Source organism: Chamaea fasciata, unplaced genomic scaffold, assembly GCF_029207755.1.
Source record: "Chamaea fasciata isolate MVZ Bird 193981 ecotype frontalis unplaced genomic scaffold, bChaFas1.0.hap1 SCAF_1, whole genome shotgun sequence".
In the NCBI taxonomy this organism is placed as follows: Eukaryota; Metazoa; Chordata; class Aves; order Passeriformes; family Sylviidae; genus Chamaea; species Chamaea fasciata.
Window position 1 is genome coordinate 92,000,964 of NW_027094086.1, and position 23,814 is coordinate 92,024,777.

Genomic DNA, 23,814 nt, shown 5'->3' on the forward strand with positions numbered 1-23,814 from the left:
TCATGCAGAAAAGTGGTGTTTTACAAGGTAGTTTCCTTCAGCAGCACAAGTGGACAGGTCATTTAAGAAAGCAGGAAAAAAAGGAAGTGGATTGAGCCAGGAGAGGGCTGTTTCCTCCGTCCTGAATAGCTTGGTTTCTTTCTTCTGTGGCTCATTTTGCGGGGTGGACTTGTACCTCCTTCAGCGCCAAAACCTCCATCTGCTGGTGCAACTTACAGAGGTTAGTTGCTCATGGAAATCAACAGCTGAAGGCAGGAGGAGGAGGTACCCCTTTCTCTCTCTTGGTGGATGTAGTTGTGGTCCTTCTCATCACACAGAAGTATCAGGCCTGGTCATCTTTGTGGGACTGTCTGGAGTTTAGTATGATAAATTCCTTGCTGCTGTTGGGAGGGTGGAAGCTGTTGATATCTTGAGTTTCTCCTCCTGTTGCCCATGGTATTTCTGCCATTTTTGTTGATTTGTATTACACAAAATTGCTTTGATGAATAGTGAATATGATGTAGATGTGTTGCAGATTCCTCTAGAGTAAATGTCTGCCACCATGCTAACATTGAAAGGAAGATGGTCTTGAATTCAAGATAATCCCTCACAAAAAGGAAGATGTTTATATATAAAAAGTTTGTTGCATACCTGTATTAAATGTGTAATTAGCATATAAACTTTTCACTAAGTATTTGCCTGTAAGAATTTTTTTTTTCTCTTATGCTTTTAGACTCTTGTTTTTCAGCTTTGTACATACCTTCATGATTTCTGCCACTGTTACTCTTTACCATGCTACTTCTTTCTCATTTTTAGTCATCACTGCTTGAACTCAATTCTTTGAATTTCAGTTCTATCCCTGGGATTTCAAGTACAGCACTTGTGAAACCCCTTAGCTGTAGGATCTGAATTTCTCTAATGTCATGCTGTCTTTTTCAATGACAAAGTAATCCTGAACTGGGCTTCTTTACTTTCCCTGTTTGGATTAGAGCATGATCCTCTGCCAAGAGTAATTTTGAGAGGAAAAAAAAAAAATGCAGAGTTCAAAGAGTCTTTAAAGGACTTCTCTCATTAGTACATCAAATACCTGCAGTTGTGACATCATTTGTGGTACGACCCAAAAACTCGTATTCCTTTCTCAGGTTGTATTTTTCGTTGCTGTTGTTTAATGTTGTTAAAATGGCTCTGGGAGCAGCATGTGTTCAATGAACAGCATGCATCTTGTCCTTTCCAAGAAATGCTTGGCCAGTCTTTCATTAAGTTTGCTGACATATGACACCTAAGAATTATTCCTGTAAGTAGTTGTTTCTTTGGCTTTATTCTGCTATTCAGAATGACATACACTGGCAATTTCATACTATATTCTAAGTCTGCCTGTTTTGGAATGTAATGGAACACATATTTATAATTTTCCTGTCATTATGATGTTGGATTTTGTGCCTGTCGCTTCAGTGGTGCTATTTGATGATGTCAAAGTAAAGTGACACCTAAATCTGCATTGTCCACTTGGCTCTTCTCATAATTCTGTCATATGCAGTTCTCATGCAGTGAGGTTTTTCAGTGGAGTCAGAAGGTACATGTTGGTAAAGTTCTTCGCCATAGGCAAAAATCATTATGACATTGTTTGTACACACTGAACACTACTGGCCTGGAAATCTTTCTGTTCAGTGTTTTGTGTTCATGCTACTTTGAGAGCTCTCAATTTTTGAAAAATACTGGTTAAGTACATGTAAATTCTACAGCTATTTTTTCTGGGTCATGAAAACTACCTCTTTCAAGTCTGCTGAATTACTTCTGCATCAAGTTAGAAGAAAATTGTTTTGATTGTTTCCATTTTTGCCCATTTGCCTCCCTTAGGTTATTTCCTTTCAGCCTCAAAAATTTGAACTTTTTCTGCTTAGTGCCACCATGAGTTTAAAATTTACATCAGACCTTCCCCTTACACATTTTGATGTAATTCCTTCTGCATTTGTACATCTTGTCATGAGAAAATTTGCTATTTCACAGTTCATTTACGAGACTTAGTAGGACTCATAAAACTTGCCAGAAATCACTGTGCAATTCTCTAAACTCTAGTATACCACACAACTTGCAAGTCAGTGAGAAAAACAGTGGTAATCACATGCTCCAACTGCGTCATCTCGTTAAAACTTTGGGCAGCTCCAGGCATATTTGTGCTCCTCTGTCACTAGGTGGCTTCCCACACTGCGCAGCTCTGTGACTCTGTTCACCCAGGAGGAAGATCACCGGAGTTTAACACAAGCCCCAGTTTTCAATTTAACTGCTTGGGGAAAGGCTAAGAGTGGTAGGGGGGAGCTAAACTTGATTTTGCTTTGTGTAGCTATGATATATGGTTTCCTGCACTTTTAGCTCATTCCTTTCAGTGCCACATTCCTGATTATTTTGAAGGCTGATTCAGAAGATGAGACCGCTTTAACATCCTGGAACCTGATTACAGGTTAGCACAAGAGTGTCGTAAGGAAACTTCCTGCCTGCCTCTCTGGCAGATGCTTACTTCCAGAAGTGGTTTTGGATCATACAACAAGCTGCATTTTGTAGTCTGTCTGAGAAGAGATCGTTTAGAAGTTGTTTGCAATTTCATATATCCGTAATTCTGACATCAGTATGCTCTCTGAGGTTGGAGATTAATTCCTCCCTGTTGAGCAGTGCATTCATCTGCGTCCCTTCTCTTAACACCCACATACGTTTTTCCTAAGGGAAATATGGAAAAAATACTGAGAAACACTTTATTCATTTCTCAGATTACATTAAAGACTGAGAAATAAGCTCCTATGTCAAACTTACAATTGATATTGTGTTGCCTTTAGTCCCAACTTTTCACATAAAAAACCCTAAACTAGAAAAACAAGACAACCACTAGAGAATCCATTGTTTTCCAGAAATACTGTCTTGCTGAATGTTAGTATGAGGAATGCCTGGGCTTTTATGTACTCCTAGTTCTGGGTGGTTTAGTGGCCTATTTTTTTAAAGTGTTATACAACCTAAGTGTTTAAAGCTAAGTGCTCATGCCTTTCCTGCTCATCAGCAGAATTGGGTAACTTTTAGTTGCCTAACATTACAACCAACATATTTTGCTGGCATCACTATGATGTCTTAAATGTCACCAAAAATGAAAACATCTTGTCAAAGGGTCTGACTGAAGTGTCTCTTGTGCCCTTTCAAGTCAAGGTGGAATTTTTTTGGAGACCTGAGAGGGAAGTGTGTTAAGGGAGATATAAAAATAAGGATCAGATTTAGGAAATGTCTTGTGATTGAATTTGTTCTTAGACTTGACCTAGAGAGAGTTTTATTGGAAAAAGAGTTTTCCATGGACAAGACATATGGGCTTCAAAAAAAAAATTATTTTGCATTACCTATCAAGTATGCAAGGCATGTGTTTATGATAATCTCATTTACATGTATGAATTTGTGAGATTTGAAAAATAAGGAGGAACAGAGCATTTAAACTGTGATCATCAGTATGGAATATAGGAGCAAAATCACTGAAGAAAAGGTACTTTTAAAAAAAATCCTGGCAAATACTTAATGGAAAGTTGAATATTAAGACCATACTTGGAAGATAATAGATGGCATGAAAACCAATGTAACGTGTTCCAAGATTATTAACATTATTTTGAGTGTTTTGTGTAGGATAGTATCTTTATATGGCTTATTTATATGGGAAAGGAAAAAAAAAAACCTCTTCAATTCTGATATTTATGCTAAAGTTCAAATAAGCTGTGAGTTTTTAACCTGTTAGCTTACAAAGTATTTATTTTTTAGATAATTTACATTATCTCTGTTATTTCTTTATCTGTTAATGTTATTGAAGAGTCTCAAAATTTGGATATTTTCTGTATTATTCTTCTTGACTGTCATTCTTGATCAAATTCCCAATTGCAAAAACAAGTTACACTGAATTGAGTAATAGTTTTATTTGTGCTTCAGATACTAAAAAAAAAGTAAGATGCTTAGAGCAGATTTCTGTGTTCTTCCTCCTTTTGTTTTACTACAAGATACATGTTAGAAGAGTTAGTGTTTACACCAAGAATAAATAAGTTTGAAAGAGGCACTTGAAGGGTCTCCTATCCTCAGCTGTGCAATTTAGGCAATTTATGGTAAATTTTTGTGGGCACAAAAAATTTTTTCCAACAAGGAGTCTTAACAAAACCTGTTGAAATATTCGCTTCAAATTTTCTTTTGACTAGATGTTTTAGTTTTTTTCCCACTGTACCAAGATGAATCGAATTTAATAAACCACACGTGTTTTTTTCACTAACCATCTACTAGTACAAATGAGATTGAATTCCTGAGTTTGATGTCCTTTCAGGACCATCTATTTCTGGGCAAGTTGCTTCTTTAGAAACTCAGCAGATCACAAAAAATGCCGAGATATTTCTGGATTCCTTTGCTTCAGAGCTCTGTGCAACAGTACTGTGCTAGTTTGGGGGAGACTTGCAAAGTCAGGGCACACAAAAGGTAATTACTTTCTCTATCAACTGGATACCAATTATGGGAGAGTATGGAAAACGATTCTGTTTTGGGTTTTTCCCTAAAAGATGTTCGGGTTTTTTTTTCCAAGTAGAGAAATACAAATGCAGAAGTGAAGATTTGAGAAGTGCCTGGAGTTGGTTCCACCTCAACTATTAATAGTTATGTTTGGAATTAACTAAACTGGGTAATTCCCTGACTAGAGATGATCTTCACACGCTCCTTCTCTCTTTACAGAGATCACCCGTTAGTTCCCTTGTTCAAGTTGCTATCCTTGTTTTTCTTAAGACCAGACTCAATTGAGAGGAAGAAAAAAAGGTGGTAAAATAAGATCTTAGATCCATATTTACACCACAACAAAAGGTAGTTCTGTAACTTCTTTCAGCATGCTAGTTCTGCTGAGGCGTGTGGAGTCAGGCTTGTACAAGTGTTCTGTATTCCCTTCTGCCCTGATGTATGGCAAGATGTACAGGAGGCTTCAGTCAAGTGCTCACCAACAACTGTGTCTAGAAAATTAAGATCAGGTGTTTCTCTCTGTCCCTATGAAGTGTATTGGTAGATAAAATTCCCCAAAGTAACAGTTTACATCAGTATGTCAGGTGTTTGGTGGAGCTCCTGACTTGTGTTTGCATAAACCGTCGTTCCAGACATGAAAGGTCTATGTGGAATGAGCCTAAATTTGACAGTTATAGTTAGCAGTGTAATATTAAGTTATGTATATCATCATGTGATGGAGACAGGTCTTTAGACATCTGTTTAATCTGTTTTTTTTTTTTCCTTTGGCTTATTTACATCTTCAGGGACTGATCTTGTCCTGTGTAGCACGAATGTGAATCCAAAAGAAATAGTCCTGGCATGATGAAAGTGGAGCTTTGTGTGTGATTCTTGTTAATGTCCTTTCTTGCAGACACAACTGCAAGTCTGAAAGCTGGTGCTTTCCTGTTTGCATATCATTCCCAGGGAATCAAGAAACCAGAGTGCCTGTTGGTGGGATTGTGTCAGTGTTACTTAAAACAGGTTTTACCCCTACAAATGGAGTTTAGTTGTCTGACTTTTTTAAGCAGTAAGAGATTTCCTCTGATGTTGCCATATTTGGTTTTGACTTCAGGATAAAGAGGGGTTACTCTTAGAGGGGTGGTGGTAAATGAAAATTCAGTTTTTAAATCTTTTACCTCTTTTGATGATTAATTGTAATTATTAATTCCTCTTTTCAGAATTACCCTTGGTTGCCCTTTTTAAGGGAGATTTAGTCTACATTAGGAGTGGCTGGGGACTCTTAAGTCTTTACTCTGTATCTTGAATACACTAAATGTAAGTGAAGAAAGAAGCCTTAAAGAATGTTGTACTATTAGGAGTGTGGTTAACAGCTTTGCTTCTGAAAGCTTTGCTTAGTATCACCACTGACACCACCATATATATTTAGGTAAAGCACAAAACTAGGTTTAGGCCTAATATATGAAACTCTGTGCCATACATCTCCTTACTTTCAGTTTAAAATGGGCAAACCATATTTTTAAGGCTTCTTTTCACACACAAAAAAGTGCTTGATAGACATGAGCCAGCAAAGGTGGCCAACAGCCTCTCAGGCTGCACTGAGCGGAGTGTCTCCAGAGGTGGAGGGAGATGATCCTTCTGCTCTGCTCAGCCCTGGTCAAGGCTGGAACTCTCTGATACGAGAGAGATAAAGAGACTGGAGTAGGCCCAGTGAAAGGGCTGTGAAGGTGAACTTTTCAGTGTGTGCATGTATGTGCATAAGGAGGACAGGGCCAGCCTGTTCTCAGTACTCTCCAGGGACAGAACAAGAGGTAGGGGGCACAGATGAAAGTATAAGACATTTTATTTAAATGTAAGAAAAATCTTATTTTACAGTGGACTGGTTGAGCTCTAGCAGAGGTTGCCCAGAGGGTGCGAAGTTTCCATGCTTAGGGATAATCAAAAGCCATCTGGACCTACTCTGGTTGCTGCTGCTTTGAGCAGTGAGGGCTTGCACTAGATGATCTCCAGAGGTCCCTTCCCACCTCAACCACTCTGTGATTCTGGGTTATTTTAAATAAATATAAACAGCAACAGAAAAACTCACAAGGATTTAAATACAAACACTATGGATAATAATGGACTTGCTTAATGCTGGCAGGGACCCTTACTCCAAGGTAAATGTTGTGGTTTCACACTTTAGAAAGTAGTACCCTAAAGTAAGGATTTCTTGTCCCATGCAGAATGCATCCTCATTTCCTGACTTAAAAGAATTTCCTGTGCAATCCTGTAGGCCTGGTCAGCCTCAGGAAAGAGGAACTCTTATTTCCAAATTCCTTGCCTGCTAGGCAGAGTGAAATATTCCCACTGGAAATATACACCCCAAGCTTCTGTCTGTGTAACTTAACATGTTGAATTTCATCAGCTTGATTTACAAGAAGACCTCAATGCTTTTTAAAGGAAAAATATTTTTTCTGAATTTGTCCTTCAAATCATACGTTTTTTATTTTTCTATGTAGAATTTTGGTTTTAGGGTTTATTTTCAAGACACTGGATGAGATGTAAGGTTTTAGCCTTTTTTTTTTTTTTTTTTAGGAGTTCTGTTGATGTCTGTGTGGACTTTTTGAGAAGGAGCTATTAAAGCAAAGGTCAAGTACAAAATTGTCACTCATCACATGCTTATCTAGCTTATTTTTAAACTAATACACAAGTGTCTAAGTATCACATGCTCTTTCTTGTATTGCAGACTGGTGCCAGTCCTGATGTCTTTTCTGTTTTTAAGAGATAAATGTCTGGGTTTTTTTTTTTGTTTGCAGTGACTATGGTTTGTGAGTCATGTATGTCATATAATGTTGCTTTCCTTCTGAAGTTTAATCGTTTTGCAGAAGGTAGATGGAGTCTCCACGTTTTTACTTAGTATTAGGCTGAAAACTGCAGCTGGGGGATGTTTACTGAAGGGTTTGTTTAGCCATTCACATTCCTCTGTTCTAACAGTTTGGTTTAGATCATTTGTTAAAGAGCTTAAAGAAGAACTCCCTTTATTATTGGTGCAGATGGGGTTTTTTCCGTAAGTTATGATTTTTAGCTGATTTTCTAGAATTTATTTTTTCTTTTCAAAACTATCTATGAGATACATTTTAAAATTTTAAGTATGGCTAAAATGGTGCAGTGATTTATAACTAGTCAAATGCATATTGGAACTTCGATCTTTTGCCTTAGGTATATTGTAATTCTTCAGTAAAATAAAATGTAATAGCTTTTGAGATACTGTTTTTGTTTTGCATTTAGGAATAGTCTAAAGGACAGTTTTGTGCAATGGAGAGAAAATAGCTCAGCTTGTGTGTTCACCAAGAACACTGTAAGCACGTAAATAACCTTTGATTCCTACTAAAGGCTTAGAAGTGATGTCTTCTCTAGGCTTGGCCATTTTGCTTGAAGACAAGGAGTATGATAATGTTGTGCTTGTTGGCTTGTGTCTGCAGTTTGTAGGTTTGCAGGGTGTCTTGCTGTATCTGGAGCTGGTCTCAAAAGTGTTTCGTAGAAATGTTAAAATCCTAACCCAGCAGGGTTTTTTTGTGGGAACAGGGAATGTACTCCAAGTTTAGAGATTTGTGTATGTGAAAGCCCCAAACAAGCTTGTACAAGCTTGTTTGTTTAGGTTCCTTTCTCCTGTAAATCTTTCACTCACACACTCATTTTACAACCCCTGCATCTGTGCTGCAAGTCAGGCTGCTGTGCAGACACTTTTTAAGCAGCTAAAATGTAACACAGCCATTCTTTGTGGTTCAGACAGCTGTTGAACTTACTGCAGAGACTGTAATAGGAATTGTCATCCTTAAACTAGGCCCTCTTCCTGTATTGCTGGTTCATTCCAGCAGCTTACGTATTTTTGAGCGTTGTTTCTTTGAGTGTACTGGTAAAGTCAAATATAGGAGTGAAGCCATACCTCTTAATAAAACAAACGTCAGTTAAACAAAGTAGAGAGCTACAATCACAGAATGGTTTGGGTTGAGCCTTAAGGATCACCTTGATCCAACTCCCCCTGCCATCCTCAGGGACACCTTCCCACTAGACCGGGTTGCTCAAAGGGCTATCCAACCTGGCCTTGAACACAAAAGGGTGTGGGGCATCCAGAACTTCCCTGGGACCATGTTCCAATGCACCACCACCCTCACAGTGAAGAATTTAATCCTTATATCTTATCTAAAACCTACTTTCTTTCAGTTTGATTTATGTTTATTCTTTTCAATAGCACTTACTGCTAGTTAGGTCTCAATGGTAATATTGCTCTACCTATATCCACTTAAAACTCTGGTCTCTGCTGTCTTCCTACTCTTCTTTCTTTAGGAGTTTAGGATTTATGATATGTCTTATGTATATGTGGAATATTTTATGACTGTTGTTGAATATTTATTGTATGCTCAATTATTTTCTGATGCAAACAATATGTGGGGAAAAGTGAAGTTCTCTTTTGAAGTGAAATTATGAGAGTAATACCCTAAATACTCAGTTAATACAGTGGCTTTTTAATTTTAGTCTAGGGGAGCTGAATGGCTTTATTTTCCAAAGGGATGCTGTGTGAAGCAAAGCTTAGACACCTATCTCCATCCAGTCTTGTGAGACAGGAAAGTTTGATTCTACAGTTTACATAAACTGTCTTAGACATGAGCACACATAACAGCTTAATGAACATCTGCTCACTGGGGGGGATTTTCTTTGTTTTTTTTTTCAATATATTCAGGTCCTTCCCCCCCCCCCCCCCCCCCATCCTTTTCTTTTACATGTAGTAAAGGTGCGTTTGCAGAGTAGAGTTTAGGATTTTAGTATGAATTCAAGTTGAGTGAATTCAGAAGTTAAAATATGGCCATATGTAACTCACAACAAAATGAATAAATTTAACCCTGTGTTTTGTTTTTGGTAAGACTTCTTTACATTTTGAGTAGATTTGAACGTTTCAAAGGAATATGGAGAGGCACAAATATACTCCTTCATTTAGGGAACTAAATTATGGGCACACATCTGCTCATACTCATACATGTGAACACAAGCATAACCTGGACACAGACATAAGCCTGGAGCAGCGGAAGTCCTTAGTCTCTTGGAAGGAATAGGTTCCAGGGTCTCAAAGAGATGAGATCAGTTGTGGTGCAGCTTGTTCCAGTACTTGATGGTTGTCGTGGTAAAATACTTCCTTTGGTCTAATGGTATTTTCCTGTTTTACAAGTCATGTCTGTTGTTTCTAATCCTGAGACCTTGAACCTCCAACAACGGCCTGGCTGTGCCTTCCTTGTATGCTCCCATCATCTGTTTGTAGACCACAGTAAGAGCTCCTCATCCCCACAAGAAAGAAGCCAGTTTTCTTCACAGGATTCCTGTTAGCCCCTTTGTCCAGGCTACTGGCATCCCTCTGAATAGCAAACCCACCTTCCAGCATGGGAAGTAATCTTCCTGCCCTCCACTTTTAGATTTCCTGCAGATATGTCACATCCCTTCACCTATACTGCTAATAAAGTTGGGAGATTGGAGTGTCCCCAGCATCAGTGAGTCCCTGAAGAGCACCAATACTAACCAGCCACCAGTTAGACTTTGCACTGCTCACCACATCCCAGTAGTCCAGCCCATTTTTAATCCACTCTGTTGAACATTTATTCAGTCTATGTCGCAGAAGTTTGACTTTACAGATTCTAGAGGAGCCTTGCAAGTCAAAAATAATAAAAAATAATTAAGACACATGACATCCCCAGTTTTCCCCATCCTGCAGGGTCAGTCACCACACCACCTCTTTGTAGAAAGCAAGGTCAGTTCATGTCTTTCTTCAGACAACTCAGCCTCTCAAGGAAAATGACTATTTAGCCCATGTCTATAAAAGCATCTATAAACATGTCTATAGACATCTTGTAGTATGATGGCATCAACCATATTTGTGAAAGCATTCCTACAGGGAAGTAACTAGTTTGTGTTCCTTGCTACACTGGCTTGTTGGGTCTGTTCAACAGTCCATAGGCACATCCTGCAAAACCCCTCTTTATCCAAAAGGCTGGGTCTTTTAAAGAACTTGGTTGAAGCTGAAAAAATAGTTCAAGCCAGCCATTGCAAAGATAATGTTGTAACCAGATGGAGATGTGGAAATATGAAAAAAACTTCTATTTGAGTATTGACTAAGGCCTGTAAACAACTGAATTGCTGAGCTACTTTGTGTTTTGTCTGTCCATTCCTTTTTATTGTTAAGTCTTGCTTTGGATGACTAGAGCTGCCTCTTGTGTATTTTCCAGCCTGTGATGTCTAGAAGGCTGTTTAGATCCTGAATCCCCACGAGGTTCTGTGGCCTGTTTTTAATGCTCTGATTTATGCATTAAGTGCTTTAGTAATAGTCTTTCCAATTTTCTTTTAAATGACTGACTGTGACTATCTGAGTTGCAATGGAGGTGACCAGGCAAAAAAAAAATCATCATCTTAAGTCTTAAAGGTGGTTGTCCATCTTAGTGCTTTGCAAGAAAAAACAAACAAATAAACCCCCCCCCCCCCCCCCCCCCCAAACAAACAAACAAAAAGGCTAGCAAATTATAGTTTCTCTCAGAGCTGGCAGCAATTGAACTGGAAAAGTTTCAGGCTCACCACAGACTTGAGTAGTTAAAGAGGAAATCAAAGCATACAAAGACTGGCCAACTAGCTTGGATGAATGTCAAACCATTCCAGTCACTGGGATGTGAGGATACTGCAGGAGAGTTACAAGCATACAGGTCGCCAAATGCAAGACAAGAGGAAAAGTTAAGAAAATGGCAGGGAAAAAAAAAAAAACACCACCATAAAGTAGAATAAAAGATGTGAGGAATCATTAGAATTGGCGATTTTTAGAGAAGTAAAGCAGATGGATAAGTTGATGATCATTAGTAATGACAAACTACAGTTTCCTGTTTTTCTGTGCTGTCACTAGTTTTAAATTCTGCAAAACATAGTTAAATACATTCAAACAATAGCATTACAAAATAATGAAAAAAAATTATAACTGTTTGTTAAATAAGAAAGTTTTGTCCATGGTCTGACTGACTCAGCTCTGTAACTGTGCAAAAAGGGCATTAATTTGCTTCTGAAAATCCCTTTGGAGACTCTTAAAGACAAACATAAGGGCCCTGGTTTAAATTTCTGTTTTTAAATGAAATCAGTCCATGCATCTTATAAGAAAAACTGTTTAAATCAGTCCATTAAATTGCTTGAGAAATCTGAGATTTAGAATTGGGCAATTAGTGTTTAAATGTGTGGCCTTCTTTCATTTTACATTGACAAAGTAATGCATAGGGAAGAGGGTGTATTTGAAGCATGTCTCTATCTACTGTATCTGTATCAGATGCCTTTATTTCCTAGCAAGACTACCAATTTTATTGCAAGATAGAAATGACATTTGGGAGCAACAGCATACTATTAATTGCTTAAATCCTTGTCCCTACTGGAGTTTCTAACAGTCCTACTGCTACCACAACCAGTAGGACATTTTGAGGCAAAAAGCTTTGTGTGGATGCAATCACTGGGAAGGGATTCTTTCTAGTGATGCTGGAAAGATAGGCTGGGAATAAATCCCCATTGATCAATGTCTATGGAGCAGGTATTTGTTTATTGCAGTGCTGGGGGTGACAGGGATTTCTTCAGCTGAGTCACCCACCTTTGTGAAGTGCTGTGGTATATTTATACACTAAGTATTGTTCAGTGTTACTGTGTCACTACAACATCATCACATATGTGCTGGAACTAATTTACATTGAATGATCTCATGGTTACTAGATAGTTCTTTTACACTGTGCTTGTGCCTCCCCATTTCGGGGGTCATCAGGGGTCTTTGATGATGGCTTCCAAGGTCTTCTTTGCAGCTGAACTTTTCAACTTTGTCTTCAGAGCATGTGCAGTTATGGTGTTCCTTGGTCTGTCTGGTCTTAAGTGGTCTAGATTCTTTATTTTGTGGCTTATTGGCTTTACATTTTCTCAGTAGTACTATACTTAACTATCTCTAAAGTTATCCACTTGGTGAGGGTTTTTTTTTTTTTTTTTTTGTCTATTCAGCATTAAGCAACTAGTTAACCATATACTAGCCATTACATTGTATAAAAAGTTATTTATATTAGGTTTTATAGGTATAAAAGGCTACGATTCAGGTTATGAAGATATATAAAATCAAGATTTAGGTTATATTGATATCAGGTTATATAAATTTATCTGGTTATATTGATATCTTGTGACTCAAGCTATATAAGTGCCTTGTAGCTTTGACTTAAATTATATAGGCATCATTAGATTATAAGTGTGAGTTTGTTTTTATTATGCAGTTACTTCCACTATTTTACCCAGACAATTCAGATCCACTTTCCCACACACATTTCACAAATGCTTTTTCAGAAATTGGTCTGATGGCAATCTCAGATAAAGTCTAAATTAAGCCTGGTAGTTTTAGTGCTGCTGAAATGTAACTTTTTTACACCAGGATGTTTTGACCAGTACAAAAACAATACCTTTTATCCCAAGAATCTTTGTGGTACCTGCTGTATGTTACAGAATTAACTGCAGCCTAATGTTTCCTGTGAGATTTCACCACTCTAAAAGGGTCTGTCCCAAAAGCCATTCAGGAAGTAGAAACAATAGCTCTTATCACAGGCAGTGGTCTACTTTTCAACCATGTTTTCTGTGGGGTGATTCAGGAGCTGCTAATGTTGTGAAGATGCATGGTAAATGAAGTGGATTGGTTATAGAAGGACACTTGACTCCCTTGAGCCTTCTTCCAGTCATAGAGATCTGCTGAAATGCTTCATTCCTGAAACAGAACTTCAGATGTGCTCATTATACACACTCGCACCCCTAAAAAAAAAAAAAAAAATCACAATTTTAATTTAAGCAGTAGTATTTCACTAAAAACTTTGAAAGCTCAATTTTTAAAAGCTTTTGAAATTGTTTGTTACTAAGCCAATTGTGTTTTACAGCACTTTCTGTGTAAGTTTTGCTCAGTCATCTTCCCCCCAGTAGAATATTTTATTGCTAAGTCATCTTCACCCCAGCAGAATGTTTTAAATACAATTATACTATTTGTTGCTTTAAATACTAAGGCAGTTGTCAAGTCACAGCCTTCTGCAACTTTATAAATTAAAGCAGGTCTCCAAGAATCCTGTCCTCAGAGTTTGTTTTCCAGCCACTGCTGTTCATTAGGAGGGATCTGAGAGTAACAGTTCCTTATGCATGGTGATAAAGTGGTGTTGGGCTGTAATGCCACTGTGTCTCTGGGATTAGCTGTGAGCAGATTTCTAAGAAAGCATCTTTTTTATCTGAGATTTTTCTGCCATAGCTCTTCATTTCTACCCCCTTCATTACTAGTATTTGACTGAGACCAGGAATTATCATCTTCTAAATATTGTTGTGGTTTATGAAGTGCTGAAAGAATTGATGACTTGTAGTTACAATGCCATGGCATTTTCTGTTCCGTGCAACCACAGAACCTCATTTGTCTACCTGTGCTGTTTTAGCTGAGTCGCTTTCTTGATATTAACGCCTGTCTTGATCTGCCCCCAAAGCTGAGTTCTACATGGCAAAGCAGCTATTTGGAAATACTTCTAAAATAACTCATGTCTCTGTGAATCATAGGGCTTTAGTTTGAATTGCAGAGAAAAAAAACATTGCAGGTTCCAGTAAGCATCAAGCCCTGCACTGTTTTGGGTCAGGATGGGGAACACAGATATGAGCACTTTAGCAATGGGACATTTTATCTTGTAATATCAATTTAGAATGCCTTAATACATTAATTCAGTCGCAAAACCGTGTGGCCAGAGTAATTAATCAAGTTCTTTAGACAAACTTTGAAAAGTACCGTTGATGCACTTGATGTTAAATCATTGGCCTTGAAGTGAGCCAGGTGAATGTAGATGATATAACTACACAGCTGTGACCTCTGAATCACCTGCACTTGACTGTAGGAATTCAGTTTCAGAAAATGCAAATATTTAAAGTGCAAAATTAAATTGTATTATGACTTATCAAACCAATGGAGCTGCCTTCTCTCCAAATTCCTTTTGATTAGTAACTAGTGAGACATTACCAAATAAAACACTGGTTTCAAAGGTCTTTAGAAGAACAAAATTTAATGCACTTTCTTGCCATTTTGCTGAGCATGGCATGAGTAGCAGAATTAAAAAACAGCATCTCATGGTTGTATGATACTTCAAGAAAAATATGTGCAGCGTTCCATGTGTTTTATAGTATTACTTGAAGGGTCATACCATTTTCTGCTAAAACTCTTTTGAGAGACTTTTTAGGCTGGCATTGCACTTTCAGAGAACCTTTATCACAGCATATCTCTAAAATACTTGGCTACAAAGATAAGTTCAGACAAGTCCTGTTCTTACCATATCAAAAATGTTGTAACCTCAAGTGCATGTGTGTACCTGTGGCTGGTGTCCAAGCTCAGTCTGAACAAGCTGGGATACCAGAAACAGTATTTCTGTAATAATGTGGTTTGCTGCTTAGACTAATTAGCCTTTATGAGAAATTGCTTCACACTGTTTCAAAAGGATTTTAAATCCTGAATATTTCTAAAGTGAAAACAACCTCTCATGCTCCAAATATTTGTCAGGAAATTATATTCCCTGTCATTACTGGTTGAAAAGCTTTGTTGTAAAGTGTACAAACTTCAAGCAATAAGAATAGTTTCCTGAAAACAGCTCAGGCATTAAAGGCATGCTTTTTTTTTTTTTTTTTTTTTTTTTCCCTCTCCTATTTTCCTGTGAACTATTTTTTTTTCCCCCTGATCCATTATAGATATTTTGGAAGCAAAAAAGTAGAGTTCATAGAGGTAGGATGCTGAGAAGTATTACTGGCATTTAATTCTATAATATAGTATATTTAACTCTAAGTGTAGTGTAAGTGTTGTTAGGTTTTCAAAACTTGGTATTCTAAGCAGAAAAACTTTTGTAGAATTCTGTTAGCTTTTGATGATTAATTTGTGACTAGTGTCCATCTTTTCACCTGTTGAGAGTAGGTATTTTGGGTATTTCTTTTGCTCTGTCAAGCCTGCAAAGGGAGTTTTCTCTGTAGTCATACTGCAGAGCATTTTTGTCAACATTACATTTGATAGAAACTAAGATAAAAGTATCTTATAAAAGCATAAATCTCTTCTCTAATCTGTGTTTTGAAACAAGCAAATAATGTTCCACTTTCAGGAAAACCATAGTTTTAATACAAAATATTCTTGGCCTGGAGCTGTTGAGATCACCTGATGAAGTCTGGTGGTAGGTGCAGAGAAATGGTGTGGGAGACAGTGATGAGCTATCTTTCCATGTTTGTACTGATGTAATGTGCCAGGGGGGTCATTGGCACTGCAGTACTGGCAGATTTTTTTTTTTTTTAATAGGGCGAACTTCATAAAATCTTCAATATATATATCTAGTCAGATCTCATGAAGGCAAATATTAGTGTTTAGTCTGAATTGTGATTAACGATTTTATGCCGATTTCCAATTTGATAGACCACCTCAGGAGCAAGCAGGAGTTTACTGGATTATTCCAGATACTGAAGGAGCACTTCCCCAGGTCTAACCACCTGCAGAGTAGCAGAGATCTTCTATCATATGACACCATTGCAGCATCCGCCTCTCCCATCTTGCTCACAAATGCATGGTCTTGATCAGTCACATTGAATTTGGGTGATATGTGCACTAATGGCTCATCACACTCTGTAATTGAGCTGTTTTCTGATCCTTGAATGCAAGACATTTTATACTCTTCATATCTGAGGGTGGAATCTTGTCTTGACTAAACTTCTGGCAGATGTCCCATTAAGAGGAACCAGGATTTTGTCCCTCATGTCTGCACTCTCATGTTCGTCTGCTGCTGAAATCCACTGATTAGTACCACTGAAGGCAAGTCTTTATTTTTCTGCTGTGCCATAAGCATCCTGATTCATAATTATTTCCATCTGTAAGGGGGAGCCTTTTATGTTAAATGTGTGTTATATGAAGAATATTACTGTTTTGAAAATGAGGAGTCTGGTTATTATAATGCACAACGTGAGCACATACTAGCTAAACGTTGTGAACTCCCACTGTTACCTAGGTCTACAAGAAAATTTTAGGCACTTTACCAAAGTGTTGATGATGCTCAGTTTGGTAATGTGTTTGAAAAGTTTTTTAATTAGTCACATGGTAGTAATTTATCTGTGGATAATATTTCATCTTGCTGTGAATAGTTCTGTGTATTGGGCACATAGCTGATTAATAGTTAATAATTCAAAGCAAAAGGTTAATAATTCAAAGTACCTTAATCAGTTTAGTATGTTGGAAAACCAGGACTCAGTGTTTTTTGTTCTGGTATCATTATGAAATTTAGCCAAAACATATTGGCAATTGCAAACACAATGATCATTAATTATTGTTTTCTACAAATGTCTGATTTCTTTGTGCAAAAAAGCTGCATTAATACAAACTAACATTTACAAACCAGCTGTAAATGCTTGAAGAAGGCTCCTAGTTTAACACAAAACAAATGCTTATTCACAAGCACTGGCTTCTTGGCTGTTTACTCCTATGTATTTGATCTACAACTGTGGTAAAGGCTGGTTTTTAAGGAGATGTTGGTTTTAGGTGATCCACTTGGTGGTGGATGCCACTTAGTAAGAGGGAATGCTCAGATTATCAGAGCTCCCAAAAGCCTTTTTCCACTTGTTTGTCTGTGGTCTGAGTATGTGGCAGCATGGCCATATGAGTAATTTGTTTTGCTGGAAACTTGGAGTGGAGGCTGGCTTACTAGGGAAGAAACCACTACAGATCCTTGATTATACTTTGGGTTTGGTTAAATTTCTATTTTCAAGAATTGGTAATTCTTATATCTGTGAAAAATGATTAGTTCAGCATTTTTTGCAAGTAGTTTAAGTCTGCATCCTTTTGTTGGTCAGCTGTAACCCAGAAGATTATTTCCTTTTTCAAGTTGGTATTAACAAATATGGTACAAATGGGATATAGAATTTTTGTTTCCTTTGGTTTGCTTTCTAAAACTGATCCTTTTTTATGTTACATCTAAGTCTGTCTCTTTCTGGTTTTGTTATATAATCTCTTTAAGAACTAAAAATGTGAAAACCTAAATTATTTAGACATGCCCAATGCTGCTTTTTTTATAGTAGGAATAAGTTAATTACCACAGCAAAACTTGAAAAAGTCTGCCTCCAAGTTCCAGCTTTCAGCTCCTACACCAAAATAAATCAACAAACCCCCTGAAGTTGTACTTAAAGACGATAGTAATAAATGTCTTGGAAACAATGCCACATAATACTGTGAATATTTGGAAAATAATATTGTGAAAGTACGGCAAATATTGTAATAATACTGTGAGTATTTTGAAAATATCTTCCTCTTCTGAATTTGTGCTTTTTTTTCCCCCCACATTTTCATGCTCTCTTTGTGACAGAGTTTACTAAAGTACCATAGAAGGGCTGCTGTTACTGTGTTTTTTCAGGTAGCACAGTCACGTACAATAAGACCATTGACTGAAGATGTGAAAATTATGGTCTAGGTTTGGAGATTAATAATTTCAGTATTTGGCACTGTTGCATAGTACTTAACTCTCCTAGTGTACATCATACATACATGTAAGTACATCATAATAGAAGACAAGATATATCCAAGTAGTAAACACAGTCCTGTAGCTGGTGACTTCATCAGAACCCACCCATTGCTATCTTTGCCTTTTCAGTATTGTTTTGAAAGTTCTGTGATATTAGTTCCAACTATGCTGCAGTTGAAACATTTGCCTATTCTGGTACCCAGATGTTTTCTTGTCCCGTTAAATATCTTCATTGATGGTCTGAATGAGTGGATCAAGTGCATCCTCAGTAAGTCTGCAGACGCCCCTAAATTTGGGCTGGGGTGTAGGTCTGTTGGAGGGTAGGAAGGGTCTGCAGAGGGAGCTGAACAGACTGGGTTGATGGGTCAAGGTTAACTGTATGAATTTCAAAAAGGCCAAATGCTGGGTCCTGCACTTGGATCACAACAACCCCTTGCATTGCTACAGGCTGGGGGAAGAGTGGACAGAACAGTGTCCGGTGGAAAAGCATCTGGGGATGCTGGTTCACAGTGGCTGCACATGAGCCAGCATGTGTCCAGGTGGCCAAGGAGGCCAGTGGCATCCTGGCCTGTGTCAGCAATAGTCTGGCCAATAGGGTCAGAGCAGTGATTGTCCCTTGCACTCAGCACTGGTGAGACTGAGTGTGCCCTGAATCCTGTGTTCAGTTGTGGGCCTCTCACTTAGAGAAGGACATTGAGGGGCTAGAGGGTGTCCGAAGAAGGGCGATGAAGCTGGGGAAGGGTCTGGAGCACAAGTCTGATGAGGAGCAGCTTTGAGAACTGGGGCAGTTTAGCTTGGAGGAAAGGAGGCTCAGGGATGACCTTATCACCCTCTACAGCTGCCTGAAAGGAGGGTGTAGCCAGGTGGGGGTTGGTCTCTTCTCCCAGACAACCTGCAACAGAGTAAGAGGAAATGACCTCAAGCTGTGCCTGGGGAAGTTTAACATGGATATCAGGAAGAACTTCTTTACTGAAAGGCTGGCTGGGCATTGAAACATGCAGCCCTGGGAAGTGGTAGAGTCACCGTTCTTGGAAGTGTTCAAGAAATGAACATCACACTTACTGCTACGGTTTACTTCACGAGGTGGTGGTCGGTCCAGCATTGGACTCGATAACCTTGGTGGTCTTTTCCAGCCTTAAAAATTCTATGCCGTATGAAGCTGTGGCCTTTTTATTATGAAAATGGACAGAATTTATGGTATGCTAGTAAGCATGAACAATACAAATATTTGTAACGAGATTTTTGGGAGGCTGTGGGGTTTTTAGAGCTTAGGTTTAAATGCTTTAATCTCTAAAAAGCTAGAGCAATATCAGCTTTAAAAAGGGAAGAAGGGAAAGAAAGCACAACAAGCTTACAATGAGAGCTAGTTTTTGTTTGTTTTGGTCTTTCTATCCTTATACTCTGAATTAGTCTGCCTTTAGTGTATTGTCAGGTAAATTGAAAACAGTCACATCATTCCTTCATTTTCTTGTAGAATTACTCATTAGTTCCTCAGTCTTTTGTGCCAAACTGTCTTTCTAGTTGGTGATTCTGTTGGTGATTATGTTATTTGTTCTATTTATTCAAGCCAAAGGAAAGTAGGAAAAACGAATTGAAATGTCTTTTCAAGAATGCACACTTTTAAAAGTCTACTTTCAGCCTTTCAGGAATTTTTTCCTGTATTGCTGTGTTTGGATTGGATTTTTCATGTAATAGAGGGATTGGAAACCTGGAGATTTATATTTAGTAATGAACAATTATTAACCCTATTATACCTTTCTAAAAAATTCCCACTCTTAGGTTTTTATGTGGTTCCCACTGATTGTTTTTCAACCTTTCATACAGATGTGAATTTTAAGAAATTAGGACAACAAAATGTTTTTGAAATTATTCTATTGATTTTAAAGTGGAATACTAACTATTTTCTGGGAATAGATATAAAACCTCATTTTTCCACATGTGCTTAATAAATATAGGTGTGCATATAAAGTCTTTCCTGGCTAGAAACTGAGTATTTTCATTTTCTGAACAGGTGTCTCAATGCATGTACCTACTGTAAAACAAAGCATGCCAGAGGAGATCTAGCAAGTTACCCTATTGAAGAACTGGTGGACAGAGCCAAACAGTCTTTTCAAGGTAAGGAGTTTTATCCCTACAATAAGAGTAACCTGAAGCGTTTCTGGGCTTACCTCCACACATAAATGATTGGGGTACGGTATGACTTGTTATCAGCAGTCACACCTGTGTCTCGTGGTGCCTTTGTGGTAGAAAGCCATGCTTTTGTAACGGTGTGCGCCACAATTTACAAAATGTAGTCTTTAAGGAGTATTTTTTTTGATTTTAGAATTGTTTAAGTGACATTCTATGCATGCACCTTTTTGGGGTGATGTGGAAATGGTAAAATGTGGTCATTTTACTCTATCACTAATTTCTTAAAGAGGGTGATGGAAACCTTTTTTCATTCAGCTTTGAAGTAAATTTCATGAGCCTCCCAAGGATTCTTAAGTCTTATTTAGGGATACATTGCTTTTGCTTGTAATTGACTTAGTGGAGAGGTTCTGGGGTGTTTCTGAGACCCACACAAAGCTTATCAGCTTTTGAGTTCAGTATCTGCCTAATGCTCTTGTATGTGTGGTAGTTATGATATCTTTCTTTTATCTTAATATTTGTTCTTTATATCTAAATTTTACCTGTGTTTCAAAAATACAGATTTCCAGATTATTTCAGTATTCACTGTGGAAGACACAGGTGGTGTTTGTTCTGTTTGTGTGCCATTTTGAAGGATTAAAATGTACATTAAAAATACTTGGGTAATTCTGGTGTAGCAGCTCCTTCCATCTTTGTATGAAATACTTTGAATCAAAAGCAATAAATGCAACATTTGATGTCATGTCCTCTGTGGTTGTACAGATAGTACATCCATTGGGCTTCCCTTATGGCTTCAAGAGTTACACATTCTAGTAAGAAGTCTCCAATGATTAAAAGTGTTTTTAAATCTGTCCATGTTTAGGAGTCCATAATGAACCTTATTTAGGCCAGTGATAAACTTTTGTTTTTCCCTGTCAGTAGCATGCAAAGAAGAGCCTTTTTCCTAATCAAAGCCTATGTTCACAAATTCTAAGTTCTATATTTTGCTCACAGAAAGTTCTTGCCTAAGGTTGCAAATGCCCTTTTCTTTCACTTTTGTTAAAAGCCAAGCACCTCTCTTCTTCTGTGAAGAAGATTCTTCTTCTGTGATTGCCACTAAATTTTTCCTATTGCTTAGGAATTGTATGTCGAATTAATGCTCTCGTGGCTGTGAATTGGATTGTCCGTTAGGATTGTCTGACAGGAATCCTGTTGTGTCAGATTTCTTGGTTTAGTAGGATAAGTTTCTAAAAACTTGTATACCTGTTATGAAATTATCAGAAACTGAAATAGAGGATGCATAAATACACTTGTTATTTTGGTGGAGAAGCAGTTCAGGAACTGTGTTTCAGAAAGCTAGAAGTTTTCAGTAATATAAGACAGGTGATTTTGAAATTGGTGAGTAGCTACTGAGGAGGAAAAAAGCTGCCATTTATAAGTAGCATAAGAAGTGTTACTCAACACTATATAGATGTTCTAGAGAAACTTTGGGCTATTCTTCAAGGAAGTATGACAAAGATAAAATGGGTAATAAGTCAGGATTATGACCTTGCTTAAGTTAACCGTCTTAATTTTATTTAGATTTATGGGATGTGTAGAAAGAAAAAAAAAAAAACCCAGACTTGTCTGTTGTAGGAGAAGGGAATACAGGGAATATCACCCCTGATAAGTAACAGCTGTGTTAATTACCCAATACGGTCTGAGGAGTCACAGCTATATTCAATAAGGCTAAGTGTGATAAAAGGGAGTGGGTTAGCTGGTGAGGAGGATGATGAAGAAGGAGGATCCTGGGGAGAGAGAATCACTACTGTGAGGTCAGTCTGGGTCTGCAGTTAGAGCCTGTTGCTAGAACCTGCAGCCATAGTCTAGCTAGGTAAAAGCCTGCATTCAGAGTCTGCAAACTAATACATGGAGTCATGGTTTAGCAGGAAATAACCAACAGTCAGAGGCTGCAGGGGAAGCCTACAGCAGGAGCTTGCTGCAGCCAGAGTCAGTGAATAATAGCTGGAGTCAGGATGGCTGAGCCATGAAGAGGAATAAACCTGGACCCTTTACATGCTATGATAAACAAGAAGTCTGTGTCTCCACTCATTTCTACCCTCTGACAAGAGGGCTTCTGCAACAGTCTGTCTTGTTATAATTGTACTTATATACCATCAATTCACATTATATTAGCATAAAGCTGTATTTAGTTGACATTACAAGAAAGGAAACTTGAGTTTTGTTTGTCTTTGTAGAAAATGAATGTGAAATTTTGGAAAGTATTTTAAACTTAAGTATTGTACATTTGGATTGAAAAATCAGTAATTCAATTCATGTGCTGTACTGTGGCCTTTATTATAAATATTGACTCTTTCAAAATAATTTTATTTCTAATGGAAAAAATTGCCCTTAAGCTACTGTTTTGAAATTTCTTGAAGAAATGCCATGACGTTTCTCACAGCAGGCATCACCAGGGAGTTCTATTCTTGTTTGGCCTTACACTGCTACCTCTATTAGAGGACTGTGCTGGACATAAAGAAAGAAGCATGTATTTATTCAGTTGTAAAATATCTTTGCCTGCAGCTTTCATATACTTAGAAATGGATGAAATAGGCAGATACTTAGTTTGCAGTGCATGGAGAATTTATTACTGCCAGCTTGCTGCAGCTGTGGGCTACAGAAACTTCATCAATCCAGTGAAAGACTTTAGCAATTCAAAGCCATTATTCAATTTCTTGCTGAGTTACTGAGCCACAATCTCTTCAACAATCACTTCTGTTTCTGCAGATGTATTGCTGAAGCTCTAGTTTAAAACAGAGAGAGTACAGATGTGCCGTGAAAAGTTGTTCCACTTTGAAAACTGATAAAAAAGAGATGGCTGAAGTTGCCATGATTGAACAAATATCAGCCTATTTCTTGTACTTTTCCAACCTTAGAAATAAATTGTTTTTCTTTTTGTATTTTTTTTAATATCTTGAATTCACTGTAATGTGCACAAAACCTGTTGTAGTTTCCTAGTACACGCTGCATACTTTCATAATGCCTTGGACTAATTGTGAAGGTGTACTGAAATTAAGGGAGGTTTGCATACTTTTGCATAGTTTGTTTCCTCTCTGACCTCTATAATAGTTTTGAAGTTACAAGTCACATGAACTTAAATATTTCACAAAATTTCATTAACCAAATAATCTATCTCAAGTTGAAAGTAGTTGAGTTTTTTCATTTTTTAACTTTAATATTTTTTCTGTGAACTTCAACTGTTACTAAGTAGTTTAATTTTTTTACATGGGCAGCCATGTCAAATCAGAATATATAGCAGACGTCTGTAAGAAAGCTAGTAAAAGAAAAAGCATTGTGAGATACAGCAAAGTGGTCTTTGAGTGGAGAACAAATATCTACTGTAAGGTTGTTTATTCAGAGTTTTTCTGCAGCTGATTGTACAGCGCTTTCTTTGTGTCATCAATTTATTAGTAAGTTTTTTTTCAAAATGTGCTGTGTCATGTTCAGTGCTGTATTTTAGGGGATGCATTTACAGTTATGAGAGGGTTCTTTCTTTCCTGTCCAAAGCAACTTTATGTGTAACAATGTGGTTTTGCTCAGTATATGAAGTGGAAGGCTGGGGGAGCTGCCATTGGTGAACAGTGTTCCAGGGAGACACAAAAGTTACACAAGCCTGAGCTTTGACTATTGTGTGGAGTGT

At 37.7% G+C, this 23,814-nt stretch overlaps 1 protein-coding gene across 3 annotated transcripts in view; it reads left to right on the top strand.

The window, feature by feature from the left end:
- The window catches only part of CDKAL1 (CDK5 regulatory subunit associated protein 1 like 1), a 383,001-nt gene that overhangs the window by 150,647 nt on the left and 208,540 nt on the right, over window positions 1-23,814 (top strand). For all 3 annotated transcript variants that reach the window (XM_066189290.1, XM_066189285.1, XM_066189298.1), the window contains one exon: window positions 20,038-20,141. In XM_066189290.1, the coding sequence (XP_066045387.1) occupies window positions 20,038-20,141 (104 nt within the window). The remainder of the gene's footprint in view (window positions 1-20,037; window positions 20,142-23,814) is intronic.